This window comes from Mesoplodon bidens (genome assembly GCF_964165515.1).
Source record: "Mesoplodon bidens genome assembly, chromosome: 8".
In the NCBI taxonomy this organism is placed as follows: domain Eukaryota; kingdom Metazoa; phylum Chordata; class Mammalia; order Artiodactyla; family Ziphiidae; genus Mesoplodon; species Mesoplodon bidens.
In genome coordinates, this window is record NC_138165.1 from 28,946,998 (window position 1) to 28,962,817 (window position 15,820).

The 15,820-nt window shown below is 34.5% G+C and overlaps 1 protein-coding gene across 1 annotated transcript in view; it reads right to left on the reverse strand.

Moving 5' to 3' along the window:
- The window catches only part of UBR3 (ubiquitin protein ligase E3 component n-recognin 3), a 233,561-nt gene that overhangs the window by 150,715 nt on the left and 67,026 nt on the right, over positions 1-15,820 (reverse strand). Inside the window, 3 exon segments of the mRNA XM_081243003.1 lie at positions 2,517-2,745; positions 3,884-4,014; positions 8,731-8,797. Of these exon segments, the coding sequence (XP_081099129.1) occupies positions 2,517-2,745; positions 3,884-4,014; positions 8,731-8,797 (427 nt within the window).

Sequence of the window (15,820 nt, forward strand, 5' to 3'; positions counted from 1 at the left end):
TTGAAAGAGGAAAAAAAAACAGCATAGGAGCTAAAGATAGTTTTAGACTTGGCTTAGAAATAATGTAATTTATTGCTAGAAAAAATACATTTATATTTAAAGATCTTAGCAATGCTACTTATAGCTATTTAGCTTTTGGAAAATTCAATTTGTGTAAGAATTTCCAGGACAGACTAACCACATTAGAAGGAAGTATGTGTAGAAAGCAACTAAGACCATGTAATATGATTTCAGAAAATATGGGAAAAATGAGAAACACAGAGACAGCAAGACCAAGTGCCAAGAAACACCAACACTGATAGAACAAGTAGAAAATAGTTTCATGCCACACAAAGAACAGAATCAACAGTGTAAAATGATGATGGTAATCAAGCAAGATAAGGTCCAAAGTGTTGCCACTGGCTTCCTTATCATGTAGTCATAGAAAGGATGACCATATAATTTATCGTATAAACAGGGACACTTTTGAGAGTAAAAAGGACTGTATGAAAAATGATGTCAAAATAACAGGCATAACTTGGAGCTGTTCTGGGGAAAGTAGGACATGTGGCTACTGGAGTCATGGACAATTTTGGAGACAGCAATAGAATGACGGAAGCAGACACTAGATTGAGGTGGGTTAATGAGTGACTGCAAGATAAGAAAATGAACATAAAAACTCTCTCAGGAAAGATGCCTATAGAAAAAAGTGGGAGGCAGACTCATATACATCTTCCTCCCAAACATTCTCCTCTGAAATGCAAACCATATAAAATAAGCATAGCTAAACTACTTAGCCAAGAAAATAGACTCAAGATTCTTTTCAAAAGAGTAGATACTTCTAATTTTTTAAAGTTTTCCAGTTTATAAATTAAAAATACTATACTTGTGAAAAGTCCTTTTCTAATTATGTAATTCTACACATAAGAATATCACTGATATAGCTGAATGATGATAGACACTATTTCAAAAAAGAAAAGAGAAAGTAATATACGTAGCTAAATCTCTAAGAAAGAAAAGGTCATCCTACACAAAGACAGAAAAAGTACAATACAAAGCAGCTTTTAATTTTTCTTTTAAAAAGGTAAAGAGGTATACTGTTCAATGTAAATAATGTATTATTCTCCCCCTATACCTACAATGGGAAGGCAGAGTTACTCAGTGGGTCAGAGTATGGGTTAGACACCTAGCTTTACCACTTACAGCTATAAAACCATAGATCACTGACTTTTCAACTTCCTAAACCACAAATGCCTCATCTATAAAATGGAAAAAACAGTATCTACTCCCCAGAATTACTGATAAATTAGATAATACATGTAAAGTACTGAAAAAAAAGCATGGTATACAGTACGTGCTCGAAAGATGGTAGCCATCATAATTTTTAGCAAGCTATTATTATATATAAGGCATCATGCCCTGCACTGAGTCTTATATAAATTTTCAGGCTATGGTATTGCATCTGAGAATAGGCAGACTATCAGTATAAGGAGAAAATAGGAGCTGATATGCAAAAGGAGACAACGGTAGAAGGCAAGTCTCACGTATAAGATCTCCCATCCACAGAGAATGGAAAGGTCCTAAGATTTAATTTGAGGCATTATTTGTTGTTATTTTTTAAGTTTAGCTCCAAGTGTCAACAAGTGAAGACACAGTCCTATTAATGTTGGCCTGGCTGTATTGTGGCTAAGAACAAAGATTCTGACATCAGGAGATATAAAGTCCTTCTTGGCTCTGTCACCTACTAACTATAGAATCTACAGCAAATGACTTAATTTCTCTAAACTTCAGTTTACTCATCTTTAAAGTGGAAATAATAATAACGCCAATCTAGAGAGTTGTTCAGAAGCTTAATTGAGACAACATATAAATAGTATTAACACAGAGCCTAGTACAGAGCAAATACTCAAATAATATAAATTATTACAAGGAGGCGAAGTCAAGATGAAAGACCACAAAGAAATAAGAATGGGAGGAATTCCTAGAAATGTTATGGCAATTTGAGGAAGCATAAAGGAAGAAAATTAAAGATCACACTAAAGGAACATATAAAAGGCAAGATTTATTCCAACTTTTAAATTATAAAAGTATATGCATATAAAATGTCTAAAGCTGACAGTAACAAATTCATGATTAAAAAAACAGAAACATATCTAATTAATAAGAAAATGGTTAAATAATGGTAAAGTCATATGATATTACTACCTGCAATCATGAAAGAACATGTTCTTGATGTGTACACTTGATAGCATATTTTAAAGTACATATTCACGTCTATAAATATACTCACATCACACAAAAAGACAGAAAAGAAATATCCCAAAATATTTGTTAATATTAAGTTATTTGTTCATAACAAAACTATAGGTGATTTTAAAGTTTTTCTTTAAATTTTGCTGAAATTTTAAAAAATTTTTCTTTAATAAACGTATTATTTTATAATATCTTTAAAAGCTATTTTTAAGTATAAAGGGAGTTTTTAAGATTAGTTATACAAAGTATACTTATAAAACTAGTGAAAATAATTCTGAGTTTACCTTGTAGCTCACTTTTAATAAGGCAACTTTCCATCATGTATAACAGCACAGTGACCATAATATCCAGCAGCTGACATTCTTCTGTTACCTGTCTGGCTAGCTCCTCATTGCTGAACAACTGAACACTAATATGCACAATTCTGTTAGACATTGTGTCTGATTCATGACTTTTCTTCAGTGTTTTCATAATGAAAGCATAATGCTGAACAAAAGTTTTTGTAAAAGCAACCTGTAAAATGTTTTAAATAGGAAGAAAAAAAACACAGTTTAAGTTTTATAACACATTTTCCAACATATCATACTAGCATTTTAAAGTTATGATTAGCTTGTGATGATATCCAAGATAAATGGAAAAATAATTTCAGTGATGATGGTAGTCTTACATTTGTCCTTTTTTGGAAAATTAGCAAAATACTTTGATGGTTAAAAAATGTTCAAAATGCATTTTAAATTATTAAAGTTTTAAAGCAATTACAAAGATAGTCTAAAAATACAAATCTTCACTTTGCTCACAAATATATCAATTCACTAATGTCAAAGTATATGTCTTTGTCCTGTGCTACCAACTTTAACAACAAAATCTAAAGCCTCACCTGAAAACCATCACAGAGTTGTTTACATAACTAAACAATAAGTGAGTCAACGTGACTACTCCAAAAGAAATAATATCTTTTCCTATTTGATCTGAAAGCCAACCACTATTCTCACTAAATATTCTCTTCTGTATACCATATACATTTCCTCTACTGTTTTCTTAAGGAGGTATAAAGACACAAAACAACAGCATTATTAAAGTGTCACTCCTAAAGAGGCTTTACTACCTAAACCATAAGAACTATAGCATGATTTATTGTCTTTTCAGACACTAGGTTGTGTAACTTTGCCATAACCATATGGTAGTTAACAGGTGAGTCCACACCCTCTGAAACTAGAGACTTCACCTATGTACATGTGTACATGAGTCAATACCATTGTATCTTTAACAGTTATGGCCAGCAGCTACAAACTCCATGCTTTTCCCATGCCTAACCATACAATCTAAATTCAGTTGCCCCCATTAAACATTCTCATAGCACCTTGTACCTTTCTCCTTTAGAGAACTTACTACAATTTGTAACTACATATTTATTTGTGCAACTGTGTTTTTGTTTGTCCCCCAGCAATCCCTTTGGACCAAGTTTCATGCACAAAGGCAACCCTTAGGAATCCTGCTCTGTAATGGTGCTTTGACTCAGATCTACAATACTGTGCTTTTTGTGCAGGCCCTCTTTTGGCAACAGAGCTGAGAAATATATCAAAAAGATTTAGTATTGAAAAGGCAAAGAAAGAGGAGCAAAGTTCAGAAAGGAAGGAAAAAATGTAGATACCTTATACTCTTGATCTGGAAGCATGTTGAGTAAGAAAGTGACCATCTTCTGGGGAAATTCATACTTTATAGTCCAAAACAAGAGTTCTTCTAAGAAACTTTTATGCTTTAAAACATCCATTATGGATTGATCTACATAAGAAAAATAAAATTTATCACCCTAATGATTTAAGTTGCCCACCTCACTGAACCTTACTATGATTAATAACCCATCAACCTCAAACATCTGAATGTACCTAAAAATTAAGGCTATCCTTTCAATAATTCAAATGATAATGCTAACAATATCAAGTTAAATTTCTATAATGTCCACAGTATATAAATAATAAAATACTTAATCCTTATAATTTAATATAGAGCAGTTACTAGAAAAATAAGTAATTACTTGCCCTTAAACATAAGCCATTTATCTAAAATTTCTACTAAGATTTAAAACAATTATCTTACAAGAACAATATTCATGGCACTTAATTTAAAATGGTAATAATAATTTTAACCTAAAAACATACTATTAAGGACATAAACTCAAAAGTTATCTAAATTTTTTACTTTTGAAAAAAAGCTTTATGGATGAATAATTTATTTCTCTAAATTTATCCTTCATAAATGAAATATTAACTTCACTAGAGAAGATAATCACTAGTGCATTGCTTACTCTAGTATACAGAAGCATTTACTTTCTTCTGGTAGGAACATACCAGGAAACACATAGAACATTAGATATGCTTACTTGCACTGGACTCAAGATGCCCTCTTCATGCATAGAGGAAACAGGAAATGCATGCCCCTTTTGAATAAAGGTATTCAAAGGGGGGAATAAAATTATTTACTGGAAAGTTTATTTTCTAAAGCCAAATACCACTCCTTGAGGGTTAGGCTGTCTCTTGCTTATCTCTGCCTCCTTGCCATGCTTAATCAACAGAAAGGTCTCAACTGGTATATGATGAATTGAAATGTTTTAAATTTTTATTTTACATTGGAGTATAGTTGATTAACAATGTTGTATTAGTTTCAAGGTGTACAGCAAAGTGTGAATTGAATATTTTTAATACTTTGGCTATCTCTTTCTCTCACTTTCTCTAATTTTTTTCCCCTCAAAATGAACTAGAAAATTCTATTAATCTTTATTGGAGCAAATTATCTTGGGATACTGCTCTGGACCATCAGTTCTATATAAGGGCATCAAGAAGATAAGGGCATCAAGTGTCAACTATGAATGGACTGTTTCAGTGACAGTGCTTAAGCAGAGACTAGAGTTAGATGAGAGATTTGAAAAACCAGTATCACATGAACCAAAATACTCAGGTACAGCCCTAACTATATCACAGTTGAAGTAGTCTTGCAGGGTAACCCTGCAGAGTTTTTTCAATTAACCTTACCTCAATCCTACCCCAGTGTCACAGTTCTTCTGTTATTGAGTAATGTGTTCATACCACATCTCCTCAGGTAACGGGTCTAAATGAGTAACAACTCAGTATTTAATCACTCTCTTGGTTCTTTTGTAAAACACTGAGTTTAATAAGACTTGAATCAGATATTACAGTTAGATGTAACTTTAACCCCATGTTCGATTAATAATTAATAACCCATTATCTTCAGAATAATAATTTCATTAATCTAGAGACACTACGATTTAGATTACAGAGAGACCAAAGTATCTGCTAATCCCCTACCTAACTCCCTTTCAGTTGTGCCTTTAGTATAAGCTGTATGTAGTAGGAATAAAAGTATAAATACAATTACACTACACATCCCTTTATTGGAAACAATAATTCTTTATTTTCCAAATCTCAGAATTTTCTACTTGTAAAACAGAAATCTCTTCCTCTTGAAATAGATCATTCCCAGGATATGGCAATGATTTAAAAAAAAGACATAAACCAGTCCTGCAAGAAATGAGGTAAAATATATTCAAAGGCACAAGCTGACAGATTCAAAGCCAAAAAAGTAATAAAATTAGGGACCAAATGAATCAGGTGACAGGAATATAAGGATTACAATTAAAAATTAGAATATAATCCACAGCACACATTGCTGAAGCCAATTTAATTCTCAAAATTCACTTGGTACTAACATGACTGAAAATTTCACAGACTACCAAAAAAATAAAACCCTCACAGAGAAGTGCTTCTGAAAATAATTACAAAGTTGAACAAAACTAGCAGTATTTAGCCTAAAATTCAGTTATAACTTTCTGCAAGCTTGTATTAGCCAAAGAAAAGCCTGAAGCTACCATAATTATTATATGTCAAGCATTAAAAAAAAAGATACATTAACTTTGTTTTAAATAAATAAAACAATCTGAATGCACCAGAAAAGCTATGGCTGCTACTAAAATACTGCAGTTATGTACAATCCAATTTTTCTAACTTCAGACATAAAAAAAAAGGGAGAAAAACCCACAATGTCTTCACTGTTATTCTTTTTTTTTTTTTTTTTTTTTTTTGCTGTACGCGGGCCTCTCACTGCTGTGGCCTCTCCCGTTGCGGAGCACAGGCTCCGGACACACAGGCTCCACGGCCATGGCTCGCGGGCCCAGCCGCTGCGCGGCATGTGGGATCTTCCGGGATAGGGGCACGAACCCGTGTCCCCTGCATCGGCAGGCGGACTCTCAACCACTGCGCCACCAGGGAAGCCCCACTGTTATTCTTAAAATAAATGATATCAGCTTCCCAAGGTATTTAAAGCATGTATTATGTGTTTTATGTGTTACGTTATGGAAATGTGGTTAGAAATGTTTCCATTAGTTACATATGATTATTTACCTTTAAAATCTTGTTTAAATTGTCATGACCTTTACAACGCCTAAACAATTCAAGCCAAATTGTAAAAAGAGATTTTTGAAGAATCAGTATGTGGTACAAATGCATGACAGCATTTAATTTAGACAGTAGAGTCCAGCCTCTGCAACTCACGAGCTCAATAATCTTGGCCATGTTAGCTGAAGCCCTCTAGGCCTAGGCTTTTCACCCTTAAAAGTGCGGTTTTGAGAACAGGCATTGATGTGTTTGTTAGTACAGTGCCTCTCCTCTTGCCTATCATTACATGTTTTATTTTGAGCTCACTTTCAAACTGTTGAATCAAATTCTTACAAAAACTAAACCACTCCCTGAACTTCAGACATTTTCAAAAGCAACAATTACTTTTTGAAAACAGAGGTTCTACTAATTCAAAAAGCCTCACTTTCAACTTTTTCAAACAGCCACTTCTTCCACATACATACTTAAACCAAACATGATAACTGATCAAGTCTTAAATCTCTATACCACTTCTTACCAGTAGAGGAAGGAAGAGAAAACAATCAATCTCAAATGCAAAAAAATTCATATAATAGAAAATCAACTTCAACATAAAGTCTGCATAAAAAGTAACTTCAGGGCTTCCCTGGTGACGCAGTGGTTGAAAGTCTGCCTGCAGATGCAGGGGACACGGGTTTGTGCCCTGGTCCGGGAAGATCCCACATGCCGCGGAGCGGCTGGGCCCGTGAGCCATGGCCGCTGAGCCCGCACATCCAGAGCCTGTGCTCCGCAATGGAAGAGGCCACAACAGTGAGAGGCCCGCGTACCGCAAAAAAAAAAAAAAAAAAAAAAGTAACTTCAGCCAGAGTCTGACCAGGCTCAAGGAAAACAATGACCTCTTACGCCATAACAGGTATTTTCTGAACATCCCTGAAGCTTAAACTCAAGTATATGACTAACAATCTCCTCCAACTCAGATGTGTCTCAAGGACTCAGGTAAACACACAGACAACTCTGGTAAGTCAAGGGGCCAGTTAGCCATATGGATTTCTAATTTCTTTCAGGCATTACAGGTTCTCTGCTGGGCCACGAAGAAAGGTAAGATGTGCATGTCGGCCAGCAAGTCAAATTTCATGCCCTTTGCTAACAGTCTGTAAGTTAAAGGCAACAACATGAGTAACTAAGTACAGACTTACAAAATGAGCGGAAACTGCCTGCTTGCTCCACCTTCCAAGCAGTCCTAAACTTTCCACAAGACACACTTAGCACCAGAAGTAAGAATTTTTTCATCAAAATAATATTTTAACTTCTGGAGACTTTCTAACAGACCATACTAACCCAGAAAAGAGACTATGTTAAGATTTGGAAATCCATGGCAAAAATCCAGAGCACAGGCTGCCAACTAATAACAAGTACTCTAGAAAAGCTTTTAGGGAGGGTCCAGAAAATATAGTGATAAAGCACTTAAACTCTGGGATTTGAATTAAGGACCTACTTCTCATTAGCTGTTATACCTAACATGCCTCCATTTCCTCATTCATAAAATAGTAATAATAATAAAACCGGCTTCATATGGTTACTTGGAGAATTAAATGACAATGCATGTGATGTGATTAGCACTATGTCTAGCATATTTAAAAAGTTCAATAAATATTACTTATTACTAATCTATTGCCTCACTACAGGCATATCTACTTCTTCCTTTGCAACAATATGTATTGAGTCCTTTCTGAGCCCTTAATATGTGATAAGTGCCATTCATTCTCATTCTCACTCTCTTTCACTCTTGTTACTTTTTCTCACACACACACCCAAAATCTCCCTCTTGCTCATCCTTTAAATCAAATTCAAGCTTTACACCAAATATGCTGGATCCAAATCAAATGAAGAGACTATTTTTCTGGCTCAAATATGATGTTGCTCATTTTATAAAGAAAACAAATGAACAAAATCCCAACAGTAAGGGTTTTACTTGCTTTCGAGTTCCCCCACAATCACGCTCTAACAACACTTTCTCCATATTAGACAAATCTAATAACATTACTGTCCCTTCAAGTGCTCTTAATGATTAAGCATTTTTTTATACAAGGAAAAAACAAAATATAAATACCTTTGGTGTTACTGCTTAGTTTGACCCTCTTTCTCTTGCCCAGACCTTGACTCCCATCCTGATCCTCCTGGAGAAAAACAAAATTAGCATTATCTATAGTCTTATTCATGAATTTATACATTTTATGTAAATATAAATATGCTTATAAATTATGTTAAATATAAAATATAGGCATGCTTACATATTATTAACCAACGATTTTATATATTTGCTGTCATAAACTATATTTTAATGCTGCTAACTTTAAATTGAAAATTAAATTAAAAAATAGCATTATAATTAAAATATATCATGAAAATCCTTAGGATTAAAATGTAAGAGTTCTTAAACTTAATCTGTGCTTCTAATGAAAGACTCTTAAATACCCCAAAATGCCAAAATAAAAATTTTCCTAACCTTATAAATATAATATCAAAGAAGCTAAAGGCGAGGAGGGAGCAGTTAGCATAGGAAGGAAGGGGAAAAGGAGAAGAGGGATAAAACAATGAATAGAGGAAAGGCTTTGAAGAGTCTAACACAAACAAAATGAGTTCAAGAGATCAAGTTCTGAAAAATAAGCATAGCATATTAGAAGCTGGAGTTGACAGTAAAAAAATAATAATAAAAACAAATTAAAATGTGTTTAGGAAAAAAATCCAAGAAGAAAATACATGCATTTCTGCTCACATGTGATATATCCATACCTGAAAAAAACCTCACATTAAAAAAAACAAGGCAGACTTCCCTGGTGGTAAGGTGGTTAAGAATCTGCCTGCCAATGCAGGGGACATGGGTTTGAGCCGTGTCCAGGAAGATCCCACATGCCGTGGAGCAACTAAGCCCACGAGCCACAACTACTGAGCCCACGTGCCACACTATTGAAGCCCGCGCACCTAGAGCCTGTGCTCCGCAACAAGAGAAGCCACCGCAATGAGAAGCCTGTGCACCACAACGAAGAGTAGCCCCCACTCACTGCCATTAGAGAAAGCCCACACACAACAATGAAGACCCAAAGCAACCAAAAATAAATAAATAAATTAATTAATTAATTTAAAAGAGAGAACATGTAAATATAGAAGACACTTTAAAGATGTTTAAAAAAAAAAAAAAGCTGGGTCTTCCTTGGTGGCGCAGTGGTTAAGAATCCGCCTGCCAAATGCAGGGGACACAGGTTCAAGCCCTGGTCCGGGAAGATCCCACATGCCATGGAGCAACTAAGCCCATGCGCCACAACTACTGAGCCTGCCCTCTAGAGCCCACGAGCCACAACTACTGAGCCTGTGTGCCACGACTACTGAAGCCCGTGCACCTAGAACCCATGCTCTGCAACAAGAGAAGCCACCGCAATGAGAAGGCTGCGCACCACAATGAAGAGTAGCCCCCGCTCACCTCAACTAGAGAAAGCCCGCGCACAGCAACGAAGACCCAACAACAGCCAAAAATAAATAAATAAAATAAAATACATTTTTAATTTAAAAAAACGGCTTATAGGAAATAAAAGGGTGAGGGGCAGACCACTCACAGCCTATTTTGTAACCTAGAAAGTCTGTAACCAAAGAAGTAACAGAAGCAATAATCAGTACCTGGGGAGATCATTTGGATGCCCAGGCAAACATCTTGGAGTGATTTGAGGCTGTCTCAGGGGATGTTAACAACCTACCACAACAAAAAAGTAGGAAGCTAGCTGGCTGAGACAACACAGAGGGAAGAGGAGCCGAGGAAGCAGCCTGCTACTAGAGAAACCAACAGTGAGGCTAGTGATATGCCTCTTAGGGAGGGAGCCATGGGTGCAGATGCTCATTTCTGATTTCCTTTGAATGTTGCTAAAAAGGTTCCTGCTGCCTTCACAGTTCGGGGTTTTTTCCCCTCCACCTAAAGGATATGATTCTACCCCACTATCCCAGCTCTCCTGAGCTAGGAAAGATTGCATAGGAATCCAAAACTTCCATGTTATACTGACACCTTTTTCCTATATTTCCAAACATATATGAGCCAACTGGTATTATAAAGACATGTGGTAGCATTTTGGCACACAGTCTGTTGTGCTAACCAATTATGTTGGTGGCAGGTTAGAAGCATGGTACAAATTCCCAGACACTTGTTCAATTAAATCAAATCTCCAAAGCAGAAAAGCCTCGGCTTTAAACTGCTGCTCTGCCCACTGGTGTAGTCTCCTTGGCCTGTGCACCACAGACTTAACTCCAGGTTTCTGCCAAGTCCAGCATCAGTCCTCAGGACCAGTCTGGGGTTACCCAAAGATACTACTTAGCTCAGTCATTCAGCATTTACTAAGCACTTCAATATGGTCTCCCTGTTAATTCCTACCAAAGCCAGGCCTCTATGGTCTACCTGGCAGTAATACTGACAGTCAAACTACACTCTCCTCTTCCTCTGCCACCCTCACCTTGCCCTTAGAGAAACTCAACCAGTATGAAATTTGGAGCCATAAAAGACAGACATAAGAATGTAAAACTATGCCACAGGATCCAGAAGGTTCTAAAATTTGAGATTTTAGCTAACAGCCATTAATGAAACTGCTCTCCCAGCCCTGAGAGAAAAGAAAAAAAAGAAAAAAGAAAAACTTTTAATGTTATATTCCAGGTTAGGATTACTTCATAATTTCAAATACAAACTTCCTATGAAAAGAGTATCCTTGATCAAGCAATAGTCATGGCAATATGAAGTTTTACAAATTTCCCAACCTTACACTTTAAAGGACAAGTAAAATTAGCCAAGCAAAGGAAAGGAAAGTCATTCCAAGAAGACACCATGAATAAAGGCACAATAACAAAAGTCTAGAAACAAAGATCAGCTTGACATCATCATAGATATCAAACTCAGCTAGGGAGGGAGTTTACCTCCATCTAAACTGGTGGGAAAATGTGTACTCTTGTACATCGTTTGAGAGAGGATATAATAAAACTATTGTCCTGAATGGCAATTTATCAATACATATGTCAAAAGTCGTTAAAGTATATCTATCACTGGAACAGAAATTCCAGTTCTAGGAATTTATCCTGAAGAAATAATCAGACAAGTGAATAGGGACTATATGCATAGATACTCATCACAATGTTATTCATAATAGAAAAAAAAATCTTTGGTTTCCAACAGCAGAGCAGGGGATTAGGTAAATAAATTATAGCACACATATAGCCTATGAAGAAAAACAATACTAGAGCTCTATATTCACTGTGAACCAGATAGATGTTCAAAAACTATTACTATAAATGAGAAAAAAAGGCATGCTATGAAGAATAGCATATGGAGTATGAAATCATTTAAGTACTGATAATACACACAAATAAAATCTCTTAAAATATACCCCTTGCTACAGATGTTCAAAACTACCATTAGTAAGAACAGCAGGTTACTGAACAGCATATATATAGCATGGAGCCATTAAAATATACTATATATAAAATCTGTTAGAATATATTTGTTTACAGTAAGTCACTTGTAAGTGATAGAGTAATAGGTAATTTCATCATCTTTTTGCTAATATTAATTTTCTATTTATTCAACGATGACAATGAACTATAGCTTTAAGCTAATAAATATGTTTTTAATACTAATTCTGATTGCCAATCCTAACTACAACGATCTGCTCAAGATAATGGATTACTGTGTTATCTATTACAAGTCCCATTTTTTTTAATTTGAGAAAGAACAAAACTTTTAACAAACAAGAATAACTTCCAGTGGTGGGATATTCAGGCATTAAGGAAGATGAAAACAATTCCGTTATCATGACAAGACCCCACCCACCCCAAATTCATGATAGGGAGTTATAGTTCTCTCCCATTTATCCATGAGAAAACAGTACAGAACCCTGGGAGAAAATGATGGTCCAGCAGACAAAAGAGGAAATAAATAAACTCAACCCAGACAGCATTTGTACAGCCCTCAGAAACACTTTCCAAACCTTAACTAGTCCCTGGGCACAGAAGTAGACAATATTGCTATGTGTGTTTCAGGCATAAAATACATATACAAGTCCAAAATGAGAGAAGAAGACCCCCACCTCTAAAAAAAATCAGATTCAGACTCCTACCCTGCAAAATTTACAGATGGTTTTTCAACCCAAAGTAACCCTTCTTTCTTTGATGAATTTACTGGACAGATGAAAAAAAATGTGAGCTCCATAAAAAGAAGTCAAGTAAATTCACAGCTGGTTAAAACAACACTCAGAGAATGTTAATACAGAATACACAAAGCTAAAAGGAACATTTAACATATAAGGTTATAAAAATAAAATCCAAAGGAGATCTTGAGAGACTAGAATGAAATGAAAACAACATTTATGTAAGCCACTGTAATATGAGACTGTTTGCTTTATATCAATTCTACAAATACAAAGCAGAGAGGGAGCTCTCAAACTTGTCTGAGAGCTGAAGGGGTGGGTGGGTGGGGTGGGGGACCTGGGCATTTCATTTGACCACTGGGGCTCCCGCGACAGTCTAGCATAGCTGCTAAAAGGCTAACGAAAAACCTTGGGCCTTAAGGAAGCCACAACATGCTTCAGGACAAGATGTCCTTATGACTCTATACCAAATCAGATCATAGATTTTAAAAGGGAATAAACATATGAAAGAGTTATGAACAGCAGAGAATACTAAATAACTAAAGCTAAAAATTTAAAGGGGTGTCTTATGGGAGTAAAAATTAAAACATTTCTACAGGGGAAAACAAGAAGAAATGTGTGAAAATTGTTATATTTAACACAGTATTGAGAAGAGATTCCTAATAATTAGAGCTATCAAACAAAGGAACAAGTTGCTTCATAAACTGGGTAAGCTCCCAACCACTGGAAGTGTTCATGGAGAGGGTTACCAATTGTCAGGAATGTTGTAAAATCAATTCCTAAACTGGAAAAGAAATATATTAGATATTTCTAAGGACTTCTCACCAAAAGTTTCTGTGATTCCCCACCCCACCCTTTACCTTTAATGTAATTTATGATAACTAACTAATTAAAACCAAATCTTGTACCTCAAAATAAAACAGTATTTTTCTTTTACCTATTCATTTATGAAAAGCTACTCTGGCTTTCAATTTCAATAATCCTGCTTTTGCTGCAAGTTTTGACCAAATTAGTTTTAACTTTTCATTGCATTCTATCTTGAATAAAGGCAAGAATATCAACAGCACATCTACATAGTAACTTATTTTATTTTGTTAAGTGTTTATTTCTCAGTTATATAAGAGTATGCAAAACAGAAGACTAGAGGTAAACAAACAAAATTAATAAACAATGGTTATCTCTGGATAGCACAGCTGAAGGTAAATGTTTTCTTTTTTTATTCTGTTTTTCTATTTTTTCAATTTTTCCACAATGAACATTCATATTTTTATAGTTACACAGGGGGGAAAGTGTTTTAAATGATTTCATACAGAGATTAATGATCTGGTCATTGCACACAGAAAAATGGACATTGCTATGGTAATGGCCACAGTGAATATAATCTTTCCTTGAAAAGTTATCTTGATCTAAGAGGTCTTATTTTCTCTAAGAAACTCTCTGTTACACCCATGTACATATAATTCTAGAGATAATTTTCTTCTGAACTGAATTATGTGATGGTTATAAATAAATCTAAAAAAAATGAATAAACACAAATTTACATTTTAAAATACTTAATGAAGTTAAAATGTGCTCCTATTTTCTTTTCTTTTTGGTTCCATACAACACAAAGAACATTTTCTGCTCTTATTACATATTAGCTACACAAAAAAAGAGTAAGAAATAGTAGTATGAAGAATGTCATGTGTATAAATAGCCCTGCTGAGTACATAATGTTCTCTTACTCTAGGGACAGCAGGGACAAATACCTGACACAACTTGTGTGAATAAAATTAAGTAGACAGTAATAGTATACACATTCAAGTAAAACTTTACAAATAGGAAAAATCTTGCTGCTGTTAGAGTTTCAAACCTGTTTCTTCATTTTTAAAACAGAGTGGTAGGACTAGATTACCCCTAGGATCTCTTCCAATTCTAATTTACAACATTTTTAAAATTGTTACAATTCCCTCTCTATAGTAGTTTTTGAGATGTCACTGCCCTCTTCTCATCCTGTCTTCCTTTTTATACAATTTGTTAAATTATAAGAATGAAATCACAAAAAGGGTTTGTTCAATAATCCTATGGGCCTGTAAGGTAAGGGTGTAGAAATTCCAATCCTTAAGACATATTCAGCTCTTCATTAAATTTCAAATATAAATACTAAAAGCAAACAATCATTTGTGCCTGCAGTTGCAAAATAAAATGCAATATGGCTTTAAAAGCTTTAACGAAATTTTTAAATGGCATAAAATAGGTATTTGTTCAAGTACATGTGTATCTGGGTACTCTTCTTCTATCATACTCTTTCCATCTACCTTATCCTTTCATCTACTTTCTCCTTTATCTATTCCATCCTTTATTAAATTTAATTTGCTTGCATTTTCATCATTTATATATGTAAAAAGTGCTTTGAAAAGAAGTACAATACAAATTGAAAATATTAATGTCATTAGTTTTTTTAAATATCATTAGTTTTTAAGTGAGTGGGTGGAAATTCTTGTATTTTCCCTCTAAATATATCACACTAAAACTCAATTAACTTAATTTTTATTTATGATATCTAGGCACAAAAGGAAGCTTTTTCCATGTAGGTCACTGGTCCTATTAAAATAATGTTTCTCATTTAAAAAATAAAAGCAGAACAGGAGACCCCAAGAAGAGATTAGCAGAAGAGTTACACTAATTTTATAATTTCAGTATAAATTAAATGCAAATTTATAATTTCAGTATAAATTAAATTCAATAATTTCAGTATTAATTAAATTCAAAACCATATTTTGTTCCTTAAACTGCAATGAATGCTTGTAAATTTTTATTATATCCCCTTTTGTTTTACAAAGGTAAAGATCAACTTTTTTAAAACTCTTACAACTTCAAATATAAGCTTTCACTCTCTTGAGGTACAATAATAACTACTATACTTAAGGAAAACTTTGTGATCTTAGTTAAAACCCTACAGTAGCCATTTCTAGCTACAGTGGTATTTCATTACCATGTTATAGTTTTTCCCAGCAGACAAGTACCACTGAAATAGATGGAAAAATA